Here is a 17,656-nt window from a genome sequence, read left to right on the forward strand (position 1 = left end):
CAGACCCCCCCAGCACTCACCGGGCTCCCCAGTCCTTTAATACCTTTAATACAATGGACACCCCAAAACACTTTGGGGTGGGGGGGGGATGGACCCCAATGGGGCTCAGGAGGCTGGGGAGGGGTTGGGGGGTACAGAGGGAGCGGGGGGGGGCTCCTTCTGCACCAACCGGGGCTCGTCCTCGCCGCGGGGGGGGGGATGCACCAGGACCCGGTCCAGGAGCCCGAACTCTTGTGCCTCCACGGGGCTCAGGTACCGGTCCCGCTCCATGGCTGCCTCTGGGGGGGGAACGGGACAGGGGGGGTTAAGGGGGGTATGGGGGGGAACGGGACAAGGGGGGTTAAAGGGGGGGTTAAGGGGGCTATGGGGGGGTCCGGGGGGGCCCTCACCGATGACGCTCAGCGGCTGCCCCGTGTGCTTGGCGTAGATGCCGTTGATCTGGCGCTTGAGCTGCAGGATCTCCTCGGCCTGGATGGCGATGTCGGTGGCCTGGCCCTGGGGGGGCACACACACAACATGGGGGGGGGTCCCCCGTATCTATTACCCCCCTAAACTGGTTCCATCCCCCTGCACCCATTACCCCCCCCCAAAGTGGTTCCATCCCCCCCATACCCATTACCCCCCCCCCCACCAAGGGACAGTTCCAACCCCAATGGGGAGCTCTCACCCATTAACCCCCCCAGGCAGTTCCATTCCCAATGTGGGGGGGGGGGTCCTCCATTCCTATACCTCCAAGCCCATTCCAACCCCCTTGGAGGCTCCCCACACCCATTCCCCCCCCCCCCGAGATGGTTCCATCCGCAATGGGGTCCCCCCATACCCGTTACCCCCCCATATCCATTACCCCCCCACCCGAGATTGTTCCAGCCCCTATAGGAGGATTCCCCATACCCATTCCCCCCACCCCAAAGGAGTTCCATTCCCAGTGTGGGGGGGGGGTCCTTACATTCTTACAGCCCCCAAGCCCCTTCCAACCCCCCTTGGAGGCTCCCCATACCCATTACCCCCCCCAAGATGGTTCCATCTTCAATGGGGGTCGCCTCATACCCATTAGCCCCCATCCAGGACCATTCCATCCCCACTGGGGGGGGTGGTTTCCCCAAACCCATACCCCCCCGTACCCATTCCCACCCCCCTCCAGGACCATTCCATCCCCACTGTAGGGGGTTCCCCATACCCCCCTGTACCCATTCTCCCCCCCCCCCCTCATCCAGGCCCGTTCCATCCCCACTGGGGGGGGGTTTCCCCATACCCCCCTCCAGGACCATTCCATCCCCACTGTAGGGGGTTCCCCATACCCCCCTGTACCCATTCTCCCCCCCCCCCTCATCCAGGCCCGTTCCATCCCCACTGGGGGGGGGTTCCCCATACCCATACCCCCCTGTACCCATTCCCACCCCCCTCCAGGACCATTCCATCCCCACTGGGGGGGGGTTTCCCCATACCCCCCTCCAGGACCATTCCATCCCCACTGCAGGGGGGTTCCCCCGTACCCGTCACCCCCTGGGGGGGTCCCTCCGTACCCGTGCCCCCCCCGAGGGCTGGTGCACCATGATGCGGGCGTTGGGGAGCGCGTGGCGCTGCCCGGGGGCCCCCCCCGCCAGCAGCAGGGAGCCCATGCTGGCCGCCTGCCCCACGCACCACGTGCACACCGGGTTCAGCACGTACTGCATCGTGTCGTAGATGGCCAGCCCCGACGTCACCGCCCCGCCTGGGTGAAGGGGGGGGGCACCCGTTAGAGGGGTCACCCCCCCCCCGGCCCCCCCCCCATTTCAAACCCCCCCCCCCCCCCCCCATAGGGCTCACCGGGGCTGTTGATGTACATGTGGATGGGCTTCGTGTTGCTCTCGGACTGCAGGAACAGGAGCTGGGCAATGACCAGGCTGGCCAGGGAGTCATCGATCTGGGGGGGTCATGGGGGTTATAGAGGGGTATATGGGGGGGTTATAGAGGGGTATATGGGGGGGGTTATAGAGGGGTATATGGGGGGGTTATAGAGGGGTATATGAGGGGGTTATGGAAAGAGGGATGATATGGGGGTTACGGGGAGCGATACTGGGGTGATGAGAGGGATATGGGGGTTGTGACAAGGGGATATGGGGGGTACAGAGGTGATGAAGAAGGGCAATAGAAGAGGATACGGATGTACACGGGGTACAGAAGGGGGTAAGGGGGGGCTACGGAGGGGTAGGGGGGGCACCCCATCGGTGTTAACGGAGCCCCCCCGCTCACCGGGCCCATGACGCAGACGATTCTCTCCCGAAGCAGCCTCGAGTAGATGTCATAGGCGCGCTCCCCGCGGCCCTGGGAGGTCACATGGAGGGGGGGTCACATGGACGGGGGTCACATGGAGGGGGTCACATGGGGGGGGGGGGTCCCGGTACCGGGAGGGGGGGGGGGGGCGGTGCTCACCGTCTGCTCCACCACGATGGGGATCAGGGGGGGGCCGCGCGTCGGCGCTGTCCGGTGCAGGCCGCGGGCGCCCGCCCAGGCCCGGCAGAGGCCGCGCTGCGGGGCAAGAACGGGAGGGGGGGGGGGTGAGGCCGGGGAGGAACCGGAGGCTCCACACCCGAAACCCTCCCCCTCCGGGAGCCCCTCCCCGGTACCAGGACGCCCTCCCCGTTGCCGGTGCCCGCGGCCCCTCACCGCCACCACAGGCCTCATCGTGCCCCGGAAGTGCTTGGAGGACCCCGGAAGTGCCCCCCTACTCCGCGTTATTCACAGCACCCCCGAAACCCCCCGCAGTGAGCCCGGTAACGGCTGCGTGCACCCATGGGACCGGCGGGGGGGGCGGTGGGGAGCGGAGGGGGCGGCCCCGATCCCCCCCGCCATGGGGCTGGGCTCCACATCCCGCCCTACAACGGGCGACGTCCGAGGGCGGACTACATCTCCCAGCAGACCCCGCGGCCGCCGCTAACACTCTGCGCATGCGCCCTCTCCCGCACGAACCCTTTCCGCGGTGATTGACAGCCGCGGGGCCCAATGGGACGCCGCCAGCTCCCCGCGCGGCCCCGCCCTCAGGAAGCGTCGACGGACGCTTTCGGAGACCAATCGGATCGCGCCGGGGCGAGCCTGGCGGGGAGCGACGCTAGCCTCGACCAATCGGCGGGCGTCAGCGGCGAGCGGCAACCAATGGGCGCGCGGGGGCGGGGGGCGTGGCGCGGGAAGCCCCGCCCGCCGCCGAGGCGGGTAGCAACAGTTGCCCCGGTGAGGGAACACGGAGGGCGCCATTGCCGCGGTCGCCGTGGAGACGGAGCCGGCCCCGGGACCAGGCCCCGCGGGACCCCGGTGCGTGCGCGCGGCGCGGGTCAAGATGGCGGCGGCGCGACGGGGGGGGCGGGAAGCGGGACGGGGGCACGGCGGGGGGGCGGGGGGGGGAAAAGAACCGGGACCGGGCCGCGGGGGGCGGGGCCTGCGGCGCGATTGGTGGGCGGACGGACCAATGGGGGGAGGCGGAGCTGGGACGGGGAGGGGGGGATGGGGGAAGGGGGAGGAGCCAATGGCGGAGCGCGGCGGGAGGGACTCGACCCCTTCTGTGCGAGAGCGTGGCTGTGACGTCACGGGGGTGTGTGATGTCACGGGTTGATGTCACCGTGTGACGTCACTGCGGGGGGAGGGGAGGGGGAGCTCGCTGTCGTCACCTGGTAAGAGCCGGTGGAGGGGCAGTCCCATGACGTCGCGCCGTGACGTCACTCGCCGGGGGCGGAGCTTGTGGTGAAGCCCAAGCCTTGTCCCGCCCCCGTGATGGTGATCTGTGATGTCACGATGTGACGTCACAACGCGCTGAGGTCACCGACGGCAGAGGGGCTGGCGTCACCGTGACGTCACAGAGCAGCCTTTCTCTCCCTTTTCCACCTCATTCCCGCTCCAGGCCCCGCCCCCCGTCGCCATGGCAACGCCTGCTTACGTCACCGAGCTGACAGCCGCCACCACGACGACCACGACGCAGCAACCGCCGCAGGCCCCGCCCCCTCCCGGCCCCGCCCCCTTCGGGACGGAGCTCTCGGGAGGCCCCGCCCCCTCCGCGGCCCCGCCCGCCCCCCCACAGCACTTCATCGTTGTCACGGTGTCCGGTGAGACCTGGATGTGGGGTTGGGGGGGGAGGGGGGATGCAATGGGGGCGTTATGGGGGGCGGGTGGGGGGGTTTGGGTCCCTCTGACCCCGATTTTCTCCTTTCTCACCCCAAACCAGAGGCTGCTCTGGAGCCGGTTCCTGAGGGCAGCCCCGCGCCCCCCCCCACCGCCGCCCCCCCCACGGCCGGGCCCACATCTGGGGTGCAGCAGGTGGGGACTCCCCATGGCCTCCCCCAGAACCCAATGGGGGGCAGGGGTTGCAGCCTGCTCCTCCCTGCCCCATTGATCTGCCCCCATCGATACCCCCCTCATTGATCCCCCCATTGATCAGTCCCATTGATACCACCCATTGATACCTCCTCCATTGATCCCCTCCATTGATACCCGCCATTGATCATTCCAATGGATATCCCGCATTGATACCCCCTCATTATACCCCCCTCATTGATCCCCCATTGATACCCCCTCCATTGATCCCCACATTGATACCCCCCTCATTGATCCTCCCATTGGTACCCCCTCATTGATCCCCCACCCACCCATTGATGCCCCCCACTGATCCCCCCCACAACCCCCATTGATACCCCCCCACAAACCCCATTGATCCCACCCATTGATACCCCCGAATTGGTATCCCACCAGTTATACCCCCCCACTGATACTCTCCCATTGATACCCTCACATTGATCCCCCCCCACTGATACCCCCTCATTTATCCCCCCTAATTGTTCAACCCCCATTGATACCCCTCATTGATAACGCCCATTGATTCTGCCCATTGATACCCCCCAATTGGTATCCCACCAATTATACCCCCCCACTGATACTCTCCCATTGATACCCTCACATTGATCCCCCCCATTGATACCCCCTCATTGGTACAACCCTTTCGGCCCCCCCTTTGTGCCCCCCACCCATTGACCCCCTTTTGTGCCCCCCCCAGCGCTCCCCAGCTCCCAGCAGCACCGCGACCCCTAAGCCCGGACCCCTGCCAGGCCCCCAGGAGGTGAGTGCAGGTTGGGGGGGGGCAGGGGTGGGTTTTTGGGGTGCGGGGGGCACCCCCTGACCCCCCCTTTCACCCCCCCCAGGTGGCGGCGCTCCCCCCCGTGCACGTGTACCCCACACCGGTGCCGTACGTGGAGGGCAGCGACGGCTCCTACGCCCCCCCCGGTGCCATGTGAGTGACCCAGACCCCCCCCACCGGGAAAACCATGGGGGGGGGCACCCCCAAAACCTTCCCCCCTCATTGTGGTCCCCCCCCTGCAGCCGCTCCGGTTCCTACCCCTACGCCGAGGCCCCGCTCTATGGGCAGAGCAGCGGCACCGGATACTACGAGAGCCCGGGGGGGGCCCCGGTACAGCCGAGCCCCCCCCCCCCCAGCTCCCAGCAGGGCCCCCCCGCGGCCCCTGCGCCCCCCCCCGCCCCCATCTACGTTTCGGGGGGGCAGATTTTGGGGACCCCCCCCGCGGGCCCCCCCGCGCCCCCCCCCTCCAGCACCGCCCCCCCTGCAGCCACCAGCGGCAGTGGGGGCCCCCCCGGCACCGGCACCGGCACCTTCGTCATCCAGGGGGGGTACGTGCTGGGGGGGGGCGGCCAGGCCTATTCCCACAGCACCCGCGCCTCCCCCGCCACGGTGAGCAGGGAATCTGGGGGGAAATTTGTAATAAATTGGCCATTTGGGAGAGATGGGAAATGTGGCAGGAAAAGGGGAAAATTTGGGAAGGAAATGGGAAATTGGGGGGGGGAATGGAAATTTAGGGGGAATTTGGGGAATTTGGGGGAAAACCCGGGAAATTTGGGCAAAACGGGAGTTTGCATAGAAAATGGGAAAACTTGGGGAGAAAAATGGGAAATTTGAGGGGAAATTTGGGGAAATGGAAAATATGGAGGGAAATTGGGGAATTTGGAGGGAAAAATGGGAAATTTGGGGGGTGTCAGGGGTTATTCAGGGTCATTGCAGAGGTCATTGGAGGGTCATTGGGGACATTCCGGGGTCATTCCGGGGTCATTGGGGTCAATGTGGGGTCATTGCAGGGTCATTGGGGTAACTGTGGGGTCATTGTGGGGTCATTGCAGGGTCATTTTGGGGTCATTAAGGTCACTGCGGGGTCACTATGGGGTCATTGTGGGGTCGCTGTGGGGTCATTATGGGGTCATTGGGGTCACTGTGGGGTCATTGTGGGCTCACTGGGTCACTGTGGGGTCATTGGGTCACTGCGGGGTCACTGCAGGGTCACTGCAGGGTCACTGTGGGGTCATTGCAGGGTCCCTGTGGGGTCATTGGGGTCATTGTGGGGTCATTGCAGGGTCATTGTGGCGTCACTGTGGTGGCATTGTGGGGTCATCGGGGTCACTGTGGGGTCACTGTGGGGTCACTGTGGGGTCACTGCGGGGTCATTGTGGGGTCACTGTGGGGTCATTGTGGGGTCACTGTGGTGTCATTGTGGGGTCGTTGGGGTCACTGCGATGTCATTGGGTGCTCACTGTGGGGTCACTGCGGGGTCACCGTGGGGTCCCTGCAGGTGACCCCTCTGCTCCTCCCCCCCCCAGGTGCAGTGGCTGCTGGAGAACTACGAGGGGGCGGAGGGCGTGAGCCTGCCCCGCAGCGCCCTCTACTGCCACTACCTCCTGCACTGCCAGCACCGGGCGCTGCCGCCCGTCAACGCCGCCTCCTTCGGCAAGCTCATCCGGTCCGTGTTCCCCGGCCTGCGCACGCGCCGCCTCGGCACCAGGTACCCATAGAGACACATAGGGACCCATAGAGACACATAGAGACACATAGAGACACATAGAGACACATAGAGACACATAGAGACACATAGAGACACATAGAGACACATAGAGACACATAGAGACACATAGAGACACATAGAGACCCTATAGAGACCCATAGAGACCCATAGAGACACATAGAGACCCACAGCATCCAACATCCGGTCCGTGTTCCCCGGCCTGCGCACGCGCCGCCTCGGCACCAGGTACCCATAGAGACCCTATAGAGACCCATAGAGATACATAGAGACACATAGAGACACATAGAGACCCATAGAGACCCATAGAGACACATAGAGACCCACAGCATCCAACATCCGGTCCGTGTTCCCCGGCCTGCGCACGCGCCGCCTCGGCACCAGGTACCCATAGAGACACATAGGGACCTATAGGGACACATAGGGACCCCTAGAGACACATAGAGACCCATAGAGACACATAGAGACACATAGAGACACATAGAGACCCATAGCCCCCCACAGTGCCCCATAGCTCCCCACTGCACCCCCCCCACAGCCCAGAGACACCCAACACCCCCCCGGACCCCCAGACCCCCCCAACGCCGTGTGTGCCCCCAGGGGGAACTCCAAGTACCACTATTATGGGCTGCGCATCAAGGCCGGCTCCCCCCTGCTGCGGCTCATGGAGGACCAGCAGCACCTGGCCATGCGGCAGCAGCCCTTCGCCCAGAAGCAGCGGTGAGGGGCTCAGACCCACACCCCCCCCCCCACAACCCCATTCCCTGCCCCACCTCCATCACCGGGACCCACTGATGCCCCCCATAGGCTGAAGCCCATCCAGAAGGTGGAAGGGGTCACCAATGGTGCTACAGTGGCAGCGGCCCCCCCCGGCCTCACCGACATCAGCAGCCAGGTCCAGCAGTACCAGCAGTTCCTGGGTGAGCACAGGGGCCCCGGGCCCCCCCCCATAACCCCCCCTGCACCCCATAAACCCTCCCTGCACCCCATAACACCTCATAACCCTTCCTGTACCCCATAACCCCCCCTGCACCCCATAACCCCCCCTGCACCCCCATAACCCCCCCTGCACCCCATAATCCCCCCCGCACGCCCATAACCCCCCCTGCACCCCATAACCCCCCCCTGCACCCCATAACCCCTCTGTGCACCCCATAACCTCTCCATGCACCCCGTAACCCCCCCTGCACCCCATAACCCCCCCTGCCCCCCCCCAGACGCCTCCCGGGCCCTGGCCGAGTTCCCAGACCTGGACCTCTCGGAGAAGCCGCTTCCGGAGGGCGCCGGCGCCGAGGACCTGAAGGTTTTCCAGCTGCTCTACCGGGAACACTGTGAGGTGGGGGCACCCCAAAGCACCCCAAAACACCCCAAAACACCCCAAAAACACCCCAAAATCACCCCAAAACACCCCAAAATCACCCCAAAACACCCCAAAATCACCCCAAAACACCCAAAATCACCCCAAACACCCCCAAAACACCCCAAAATGACCCAAAACCACCCCAAAACACCCCAAAACACCCCAAAATCACCCCAAAACACCCCCAAATCACCCCCAAAACACCCCCAAACACCCAAAATCACCTCAAAGTCACCCAAAACCACCCCAAAACACCCAGAACACCCCAAAATGACCCAAAACCACTCCAAAACATCCAAAAACACCCAAAACCACCCCAAACCCACACCAAATCAACCCTAAGCCCAGCCCAGAATCATCCAAAAACCACCCGAAAAACACCCAAAACCACCCCAAAACAACCCCAAACCCGCTCCAACCACCCCAAACCCCCCCAAACCCCCCCAAACCCCAAACCCCCTCCAAACCCCCCCAAGCCCCAAACCCCCCCAAACCCACTCCAAACCCCCCAACCCACCCCCAAAAGCCCCCAACCCCCCCCACCACCTCTACACCCCCCAACCCCCCCCCAACCCCCCCTCAACCCCACCCCTGACCCCTGTACCCCATCCCAGGCCATGGTGGACGTCCTCATCAACCTCCAGTTCACGCTGGTCGAGACGCTCTGGAAAACCTTCTGGCGCTGCAGCCTCAGCCCCCCCAGCGAGGGCTCCGCCGGCCCCGTGTGAGTCAGGGGGGCACCCCCAATGAACCCCACATTCACCCCCCATTGACCACCCATTAACCCCCATTGACTTTCCCATTCACCCCCACATTGACCACCCCCATTAACCCCATTGACCCCCATTGACCCCCCATTGACCACCATTGACCCCCCCATTAACCCCCCATTCACCCCCCCATTGACCCCATTGACCCCCCGCATTCACCCCCATTCATCCCCCCATTCACTCCCCCATTGACCCCCCCATTCACTCCCCTTTACGCCCCCATTGGCCCCCCTTTAAGCCCCATTGACCCCCCATTAACCCTGCCATTGACTCCCCATTGACCCCCCATTACACCCCATTAAACCCCCCATTCATCCCCCCATTCACCCCCCATACCAACAGTCCCTTCCCCCCCACTGATCCCCCCATTGACCCCCTGCATTCACCCCCCCCATTAACCCCCCTTTACCTCCCCATTGAGCCCCTATTCACTCCCCCCATTGACCCCCCATTGCCCCCCCGTCGCTGCCCCCAGGCACGAGGAGGCCGAGAAGCGGCTGCCCCAGGCCCGGCTCGTGGCGCTCTGCAAGTGGGAGCCGGCGCTGCGCTGGGTGCGGGACTGCGACCATGCCCTGTACCAGGGGCTGGTGGAGATCCTGATCCCCGACGTGCTGCGGCCCATTCCCAGTGAGTGAGGGCCTCAAACAGACCCAAAACAGGCATAAATCACCCCAAAACAGACCCAAAACAGACCCAAATCACCCCAGATCCTGATCCCCGACGTGCTGCGGCCCATTCCCAGTGAGTGACTGACCCAAACAGACCCAAAACAGGCATAAATCACCCCAAAACAGACCCAAATCACCCCAGATCCTGATCCCGGACGTGCTGCGGCCCATTCCCAGTGAGTGAGGGCCTCAAACAGACCCAAAACTGCCCTAAATCACCCCAAAACAGACCCAAATCACCCCAGATCCTGATCCCGGACGTGCTGCGGCCCATTCCCAGTGAGTGAGGGCCTCAAACAGACCCAAAACTGCCCTAAATCACCCCAAAACAGACCCAGAACAGACCCAAATCACCCCAGATCCTGATCCCCGACGTGCTGCGGCCCATTCCCAGTGAGTGAGGGCCTCAAACAGACCCAAAACTGACCTAAATCACCCCAAAACAGCCCTAAATCACCCCAGATCCTCATCCCGGACGTGCTGCGGCCCATTCCCAGTGAGTGAGGGCCTCAAACAGACCCAAAACTGCCCTAAATCACCCCAAAACAGACCCAAAACAGACCCAAATCACCCCAGATCCTGATCCCCGACGTGCTGCGGCCCATTCCCAGTGAGTGACTGACCCAAACAGACCCAAAACAAGAATAAAATCACCCCAAAACAGACCCAAATCACCCCAGATCCTGATCCCCGACGTGCTGCGGCCCATTCCCAGTGAGTGACTGACCCAAACAGACCCAAAACAGGCATAAATCACCCCAAAACAGACCCAAATCACCCCAGATCCTGATCCCCGACGTGCTGCGGCCCATTCCCAGTGAGTGACTGACCCAAACAGACCCAAAACAGGCATAAATCACCCCAAAACAGACCCAAATCACCCCAGATCCTGATCCCCCTCTGCGGCCCATTCCCAGTGAGTGACTGACCCAAACAGACCCAAAACAGGCATAAATCACCCCAAAACAGACCCAAAACAGACCCAAATCACCCCAGATCGATCCACGTGCTGCGGCCCATTCCCAGTGAGTGAGGGCCCAAACAGACCCAAAACTGCCCTAAATCACCCCAAAACAGACCCAAAACAGACCCAAATCACCCCAGATCCTGATCCCCGACGTGCTGCGGCCCATTCCCAGTGAGTGACTGACCGAAACAGACCCAAAACTGCCCCTAAATCACCCCAAACAGACCCAAAACAGACCCAAATCACCCCAGATCCTGATCCCCGACGTGCTGCGGCCCATTCCCAGTGAGTGACTGACCGAAACAGACCCAAAACTGCCCTAAATCACCCCAAAACAGACCCAAAACAGACCCAAATCACCCAGATCCTGATCCCCGACGTGCTACCCCTGCCATTCCCAGTGAAGTGACACCGAAAAGACCCCAACTGCCCTAAATCACCCCAAAACAGCCCTAAATCACCCCAGATCCTGATCCCGGACGTGCTGCGGCCCATTCCCAGTGAGTGACTGACCGAAACAGACCCAAAACAGGCATAAATCACCCCAAAACAGACCCAAAACAGACCCAAATCACCCCAGATCCTGATCTCGGACGTGCTGCGGCCCATTCCCAGTGAGTGACTGACCGAAACAGACCCAAAACAGGCATAAATCACCCCAAAACAGACCCAAAACAGACCCAAATCACCCCAGATCCTGATCCCGGACGTGCTGCGGCCCATTCCCAGTGAGTGACTGACCCAAACAGACCCAAAACAGGCATAAATCACCCCAAAACAGACCCAAAACAGACCCAAATCACCCCAGATCCTGATCCCCGACGTGCTGCGGCCCATTCCCAGTGAGTGAGGGCCTCAAACAGACCCAAAACAGGCATAAATCACCCCAAAACAGACCCAAAACAGACCCAAATCACCCCAGATCCTGATCCCCGACGTGCTGCGGCCCATTCCCAGTGAGTGAGGGCCTCAAACAGACCCAAAACTGCCCTAAATCACCCCAAAACAGACCCAAAACAGACCCAAATCACCCCAGATCCTGATCCCCGACGTGCTGCAGCCCATTCCCAGTGAGTGACTGACCGAAACAGACCCAAAACTGCCCTAAATCACCCCAAAACAGACCCAAAACAGACCCAAATCACCCCAGATCCTGATCCCCGACGTGCTGCGGCCCATTCCCAGTGAGTGATAGACACAAACAGACCCAAAACAGGCATAAATCACCCCAAAACAGACCCAAAACAGACCCAAATCACCCCAGATCCTGATCCCCGACGTGCTGCGGCCCATTCCCAGTGAGTGACTGACCGAAACAGACCCAAAACTGCCCTAAATCACCCCAAAACAGCCCCAATCCCCCCGAACCCTCCGAACCCCCCCGTTCCCCCCCAGGTGCCTTGACCCAAGCGATCCGGAACTTCGCCAAGAGCCTCGAGTCCTGGCTCACGAGCGCCATGGTGAACATCCCCGAGGAGATGGTGCGCGTCAAGGTACCGCCAAAGGGGAGAGCCGTGGGGCACCCCATTGATCCCCATTGAACCCCATTGATCCCCATTGAACCCCATTGATCCCCATTGCCCTGCCCCATTGATCCCCATTGATCCCCATTTATCCTCATTGCCCTGCCCCATTGATCCCCATTGAACCCCATTGATCCTCATTGCCCTGTCCCAGTGATCCCCATTGAGCCCCATTGATCCTCATTGCCCTGCCCCAGTGATCCCCATTGAACCCCATTGATCCTCATTGCCCTGCCCCAGTGATCCCCATTGATCCCCATTGCCCCCCATTGATCCCCATTGATCCCCATTGCCCCCATTGATCCCCATTGAACCCCATTGCCCTGCCCCATTGCTCCCCATTGCCCTGCCCCATTGCTCCCCATTGCCCTGCCCCATTGATCCCCATTGCTCCCCATTGCTCCCCATTGCCCTGCCCTATTGTTCCCCATTGATCCCCATTGCTCCCCATTGCCCTGCCCCATTGATCCCCATTGCCCTGCCCCATTGTTCCCCATTGCTCCCCATTGCCCTGCCCCATTGCTCCCCATTGCTCCCCTGCCCCATAGGTGGCGGCGGCGAGCGCCTTCGCGCAGACCCTGCGGCGCTACACGTCCCTGAACCACCTGGCGCAGGCGGCGCGCGCGGTGCTGCAGAACACGGCCCAGATCAACCAAATGCTCAGCGACCTCAACCGCGTCGACTTCGCCAACGTCCAGGTACCGGCAGCGCCCCCAGCGCCACCCTGCCGTGGGGCGCCCCAGGGGGAGACCCATACAGAGACCCATACAGAGAGCCATAGGGAGACCCATACAGAGAGCCATAGAGAGCCCCATACAGAGACCCATAGGGAGCCCCACAGGGAGACCCATTGAGATCCCCATACAGAAACCCATAGGGAGACCCACAGAGCACCCCATAGGGAGCCACATAGGGAGACCCATAGAGTGCCTCACAGAGAGCCCCATAGAGCACCCCATAGACCACCCCAGAGTGATGCATAGAGCACCCCATAAAGAGCCCTACAGAGCACTCCTTGAGGTGCCCCATAGAGCACCCAGAGTGATGTAGAGCCACACAGAGCATCCCATAGAGCTCCCCACAGAGCACCCCATAGAGAGCCCCATAGAGCACCCAGAGTGATGTAGAGCCACATAGAGCATCCCATAGAGTGCTATGTACAGTGATGCATAGAGCACCCCACGGAGCACCCCACAGAGCACCCTATGGAGCAGAGGGAGCAGTGCAGGGGGGACCCTGCTGCAGAAGCGCCGGTAGGGAACGGGACGCGAGGGTTCTATAGGGCAGGGACGGGAGCCGCTGTGGGGCTGCCCCATAGGAGCAGGCGTCGTGGGTGTGCCGCTGCGAGGACCGCGTGGTGCAGCGCCTGGAGCAGGACTTCAAGGCCACGCTGCAGCAGCAGAACTCCCTGGAGCAGTGGGCAGCGTGGTTGGACGCGGTTGTGGGGCGCGTCCTCAAGCCCCACGCCGGGACCCCCCAGTTCCCCCGCGCCGCCAAGCTCTTCCTCCTCAAGTGGTCTTTCTATAGGTGGGTGCCCCCCCCATATCCCTGCGCCCCACACATCCCCCCATATCCCTGCACCCCACACAACCCCCCATATCCCTGCACCCCACACAACCCCCCATATCCCTGCACCCCACACATCCCCCCATATCCCTGCACCCCACACATCCCCCTCCCTCCCCACTGTGCCCCACACACATCCCCCCATATCCCTGCACCCCACACAACCCCCCATATCACTGCACCCCACACATCCCCCCATATCCCTGCACCCCACACAACCCCCCATATCCCTGCCACCCCACATATCCTCCTCCCCACTGTGCCCCACACAACCCCCCATATCCCTGCACCCCACACATCCCCCCATATCCCTGCACCCCACACATCCCCTCCTCCCCACTGTGCCCCACACATCCCCCCATATCCCTGCACCCCACACATCCCCCCACATCCCTGCACCCCACACATCCCCCCATATCCCTGCACACCACACATCCCCCCATATCCCTACCCCACACATCCCCCCATATCCCTGCGCCCCACACATCCCCCCACATCCCTGCACCCCACACATCCCCCCACATCCCTGCACCCCACACATCCCCCCATATCCCTGCACCCCACACATCCCCCCCTGCGCCCCACACATCCCCCCATATCCCGCGCCCCACACATCCCCCCCACTGTGCCCCACACATCCCCCCATAACCCCGGGCCTCACACATCCCCCCATATCCCTGTGCCCCACACATGCCCGCCCATATCCCCGCTGTGCCCCACACCCCGCCCCACAGCCGCGCTGTGCCCCACCCCCCGCCCCACGGCCGCGCTGTGCCCCACCCCCCGCCCCACGGCCGTGCTCTGTGCCGCAGCTCCATGGTGATCCGGGACCTGACCCTGCGCAGCGCCGCCAGCTTCGGCTCCTTCCACCTCATCCGCCTGCTCTATGACGAGTACATGTACTACCTGGTGGAGCACCGCGTGGCGCAGGCCCGCGGCCAGAGCCCCATCGCCGTCATGGGCGAGGTGAGGGGGCACGGGGGCAGGGAAAAAGGGGCAGGGGGCAGAGGTCAGAGGTCAGAGGTCTGATGTCCTCACCCCCCCCCTATTGCCCCCCCCCAGTTTGCCAACCTGAGCTCCATCAACTCACTGGACCCAGATAAAGGTGAGTTGGGCCCTACTGATGGGCTCTGTGTTAACCCTGGGGCCTACTGATGGGCTCTGTGTTAACCCTGGCCCTACTGATGGGCTCTGTGTTAACCCTGGCCCTACTGATGGGCTCTGTGTTAACCCTGGCCCTACTGATGGGCTCTGTGTTAACCCTGGCCCTACTGATGGGCTCTGTGTTAACCCTGGCCCTACTGATGGGCTCTGTGTTAACCCTGGCCCTACTGATGGGCTCTGTGTTAACCCTGGCCCTACTGATGGGCTCTGTGTTAACCCTGGCCCTACTGATGGGCTCTGTGTTAACCCTGGGCCTACTGATGGGCTCTGTGTTAACCCTGGCCCTACTGATGGGCTCTGTGTTAACCCTGGCCCTACTGATGGGCTCTGTGTTAACCCTGGCCCTACTGATGGGCTCTGTGTTAACCCTGGCCCTACTGATGGGCTCTGTGTTAACCCTGGCCCTACTGATGGGCTCGGTTAACCCTGGCCCTACTGATGGGCTCTGTGTAACCCTGGCCCCACCCATGGGCTTGTGTTAACCCTGGGCCCTACTGATGGGCTCTGTGTTAACCCTGGCCCTACTGATGGGGCCTGTGTTAACCCTGGCCCTACTGATGGGCTCTGTGTTAACCCTGGCCCTACTGATGGGCTCTGTGTTAACCCTGGCCCTACTGATGGGCTCTGTGTTAACCCTGGCCCTACTGATGGGCTTGTGTTAACCCTGGACCCTACTGATGGCTTGTGTTAACCCTGGCCCTACTGATGGGCTCTGTGTTAACCCTGGGCCCTACTGATGGGGCTCTTGTCTGGCCCTACTGATGGGCTCTGTGTTAACCCTGGCCCTACTGATGGGCTCTGTGTTAACCCTGGCCCTACTGATGGGCTCTGTGTTAACCCTGGGCCCTACTGATGGGCTCTGTGTTAACCCTGGCCCTACTGATGGGCTCTGTGTTAACCCTGGCCCTACTGATGGGCTCTGTGTTAACCCTGGGCCCTACTGATGGGCTCTGTGTTAACCCTGGCCCTACTGATGGGCTCTGTGTTAACCCTGGCCCTACTGATGGGCTCTGTGTTAACCCTGGGCCCTACTGATGGGCTCTGTGTTAACCCTGGCCCTACTGATGGGCTCTGTGTTAACCCTGGCCCTACTGATGGGCTCTGTGTTAACCCTGGGCCCTACTGATGGGCTCTGTGTTAACCCTGGCCCTACTGATGGGGTCTGTGTTAACCCTGGCCCTACTGATGGGCTCTGTGTTAACCCTGGGCCCTACTGATGGGCTCTGTGTTAACCCTGGCCCTACTGATGGGCTCTGTGTTAACCCTGGCCCTACTGATGGGCTCTGTGTTAACCCTGGGCCCTACTGATGGGCTCTGTGTTAACCCTGGCCCTACTGATGGGGTCTGTGTTAACCCTGGCCCTACTGATGGGCTCTGTGTTAACCCTGGGCCTACTGATGGGCTCTGTGTTAACCCTGGCCCTACTGATGGGCTCTGTGTTAACCCTGGGCCTACTGATGGGCTCTGTGTTAACCCTGGCCCTACTGATGGGCTCTGTGTTAACCCTGGCCCTACTGATGGGCTCTGTGTTAACCCTGGCCCTACTGATGGGCTCTGTGTTAACCCTGGCCCTACTGATGGGCTCTGTGTTAACCCTGGCCCACTGGGGCTTGTGTTAACCCTGGCCCTACTGATGGGCTCTGTGTTAACCCTGGCCCTACTGATGGGGTCTGTGTTAACCCTGGCCCTACTGATGGGCTCTGTGTTAACCCTGGGCCTACTGATGGGCTCTGTGTTAACCCTGGCCCTACTGATGGGCTCTGTGTTAACCCTGGCCCTACTGATGGGCTCTGTGTTAACCCTGGGCCCTACTGATGGGGTCTGTGTTAACCCTGGGCCTACTGATGGGCTCTGTGTTAACCCTGGGCCCTACTGATGGGCTCTGTGTTAACCCTGGGCCCTACTGATGGGCTCTGTGTTAACCCTGGCCCTACTGATGGGCTCTGTGTTAACCCTGGGCCTACTGATGGCTCCTAGGGCCTGTGTGACCCTGCCTGGCCAGTGATGGGTTTATGGGGGGGTCTATGGGGGCTATTTTGGGGGGTCATTAGGAGGTGTTGGGGGGGGCTATGGGATGGTTTATGGGGGGTCAATGGGGGGATCATTGGAGGGTTTATTGGGGGTCTATGGGACGGGCAATGAGGGGGGGTTCAGGGGGGGATGGGGGTCCCGGCTGCCCCCCCCCCCCCCAGATGAGGAGGAGGAGGAAGAGGACGAGAGCGAGGAGGAGCCGCAGGAGCTGGGGCTGGGGGAGGGGCCGGCGCTGCCCCCGGACCCCCTGGAGCCCCCCCCCAAGCTCCCCCGCTTTGTGCAGGCGCTGCCCTCGAGCTGAGGGCCCCGCCCCCACCCCCGCGACCCCGCCCCCACCGCTGCCCCTCCCCCCCCCGCACCGCCCCTCCCCCCGCCCTCACCCTAAGGGGGGGAGGGGAGGGGGGATGGGGGCCGTGTCAATGTGCCTTAAGCCGGGATCGTGCCAAAGCCCCCCCCCGGGGGTGGGGGAGGGGCGGGAAGGGACCCGGGGGTTTGGGGATGGCCCCTCCCCCCTCTGGGGTGGGGGCGACGTCGGGACCCTTGGGGGGGAGGGAGATGGGGGGGAGGGGCACAAAAACCCCGGGGTGGGGGGACCCCTCCCAGTGCCAACCCCGCCCCCACATGAGGGCCCCTCCCCCCTCGCCCCCCACCGCGCTTCAGCCCCTCCCCCCCGCATTCGAGCTGCGCTTTTGTACCCCACGCCCCTCCCCCATCCCGCGCGCGGGCCCCCCCCGAGGGGGGTGTGGGGGGAGGGGTCGATGTTTGTGGCCTCTATCGTGACAA

The 17,656-nt window shown here is 62.7% G+C and overlaps 2 protein-coding genes across 3 annotated transcripts; one reads left to right on the plus strand and one right to left on the minus strand.

The window, feature by feature from the left end:
• Window positions 1-105: 105 nt before the first annotated feature.
• On the minus strand, window positions 106-2,699 carry CLPP (caseinolytic mitochondrial matrix peptidase proteolytic subunit). The gene is made up of 7 exons (XM_061353762.1): window positions 2,647-2,699; window positions 2,413-2,508; window positions 2,233-2,304; window positions 1,807-1,903; window positions 1,524-1,711; window positions 390-495; window positions 106-278 (listed from the first exon to the last, which is right to left on the minus strand). The coding sequence occupies exons 1-7, from the start codon at window positions 2,662-2,664 to the stop codon at window positions 106-108; spliced, it is 750 nt and encodes a 249-aa protein (XP_061209746.1). The 5' UTR covers window positions 2,665-2,699.
• Window positions 2,700-3,857: 1,158 nt separating this feature from the next.
• On the plus strand, window positions 3,858-17,225 carry RFX1 (regulatory factor X1). 2 transcript variants are annotated; one of them, XM_061353786.1, is made up of 17 exons: window positions 3,858-4,073; window positions 4,193-4,284; window positions 5,018-5,080; window positions 5,163-5,251; window positions 5,341-5,707; window positions 6,625-6,806; window positions 7,425-7,544; window positions 7,632-7,744; window positions 8,042-8,160; window positions 8,799-8,908; window positions 9,430-9,581; window positions 11,985-12,082; window positions 12,661-12,810; window positions 13,431-13,639; window positions 14,491-14,644; window positions 14,741-14,783; window positions 17,035-17,225. In XM_061353786.1, the coding sequence occupies exons 1-17, from the start codon at window positions 3,890-3,892 to the stop codon at window positions 17,172-17,174; spliced, it is 2,385 nt and encodes a 794-aa protein (XP_061209770.1). In that variant the 5' UTR covers window positions 3,858-3,889; the 3' UTR covers window positions 17,175-17,225. The 2 variants fall into 2 exon arrangements, with proteins under 2 accessions (XP_061209770.1, XP_061209771.1); XM_061353787.1 differs by lacking the exon at window positions 5,018-5,080.
• Window positions 17,226-17,656: the final 431 nt, after the last annotated feature.

Source organism: Neopsephotus bourkii, unplaced genomic scaffold (genome assembly GCF_033783945.1).
Source record: "Neopsephotus bourkii isolate Nb327-2 ecotype Australia unplaced genomic scaffold, CSIRO-AGI_Nbou_v1 NB_694, whole genome shotgun sequence".
Taxonomy (NCBI): Eukaryota; Metazoa; Chordata; class Aves; order Psittaciformes; family Psittacidae; genus Neopsephotus; species Neopsephotus bourkii.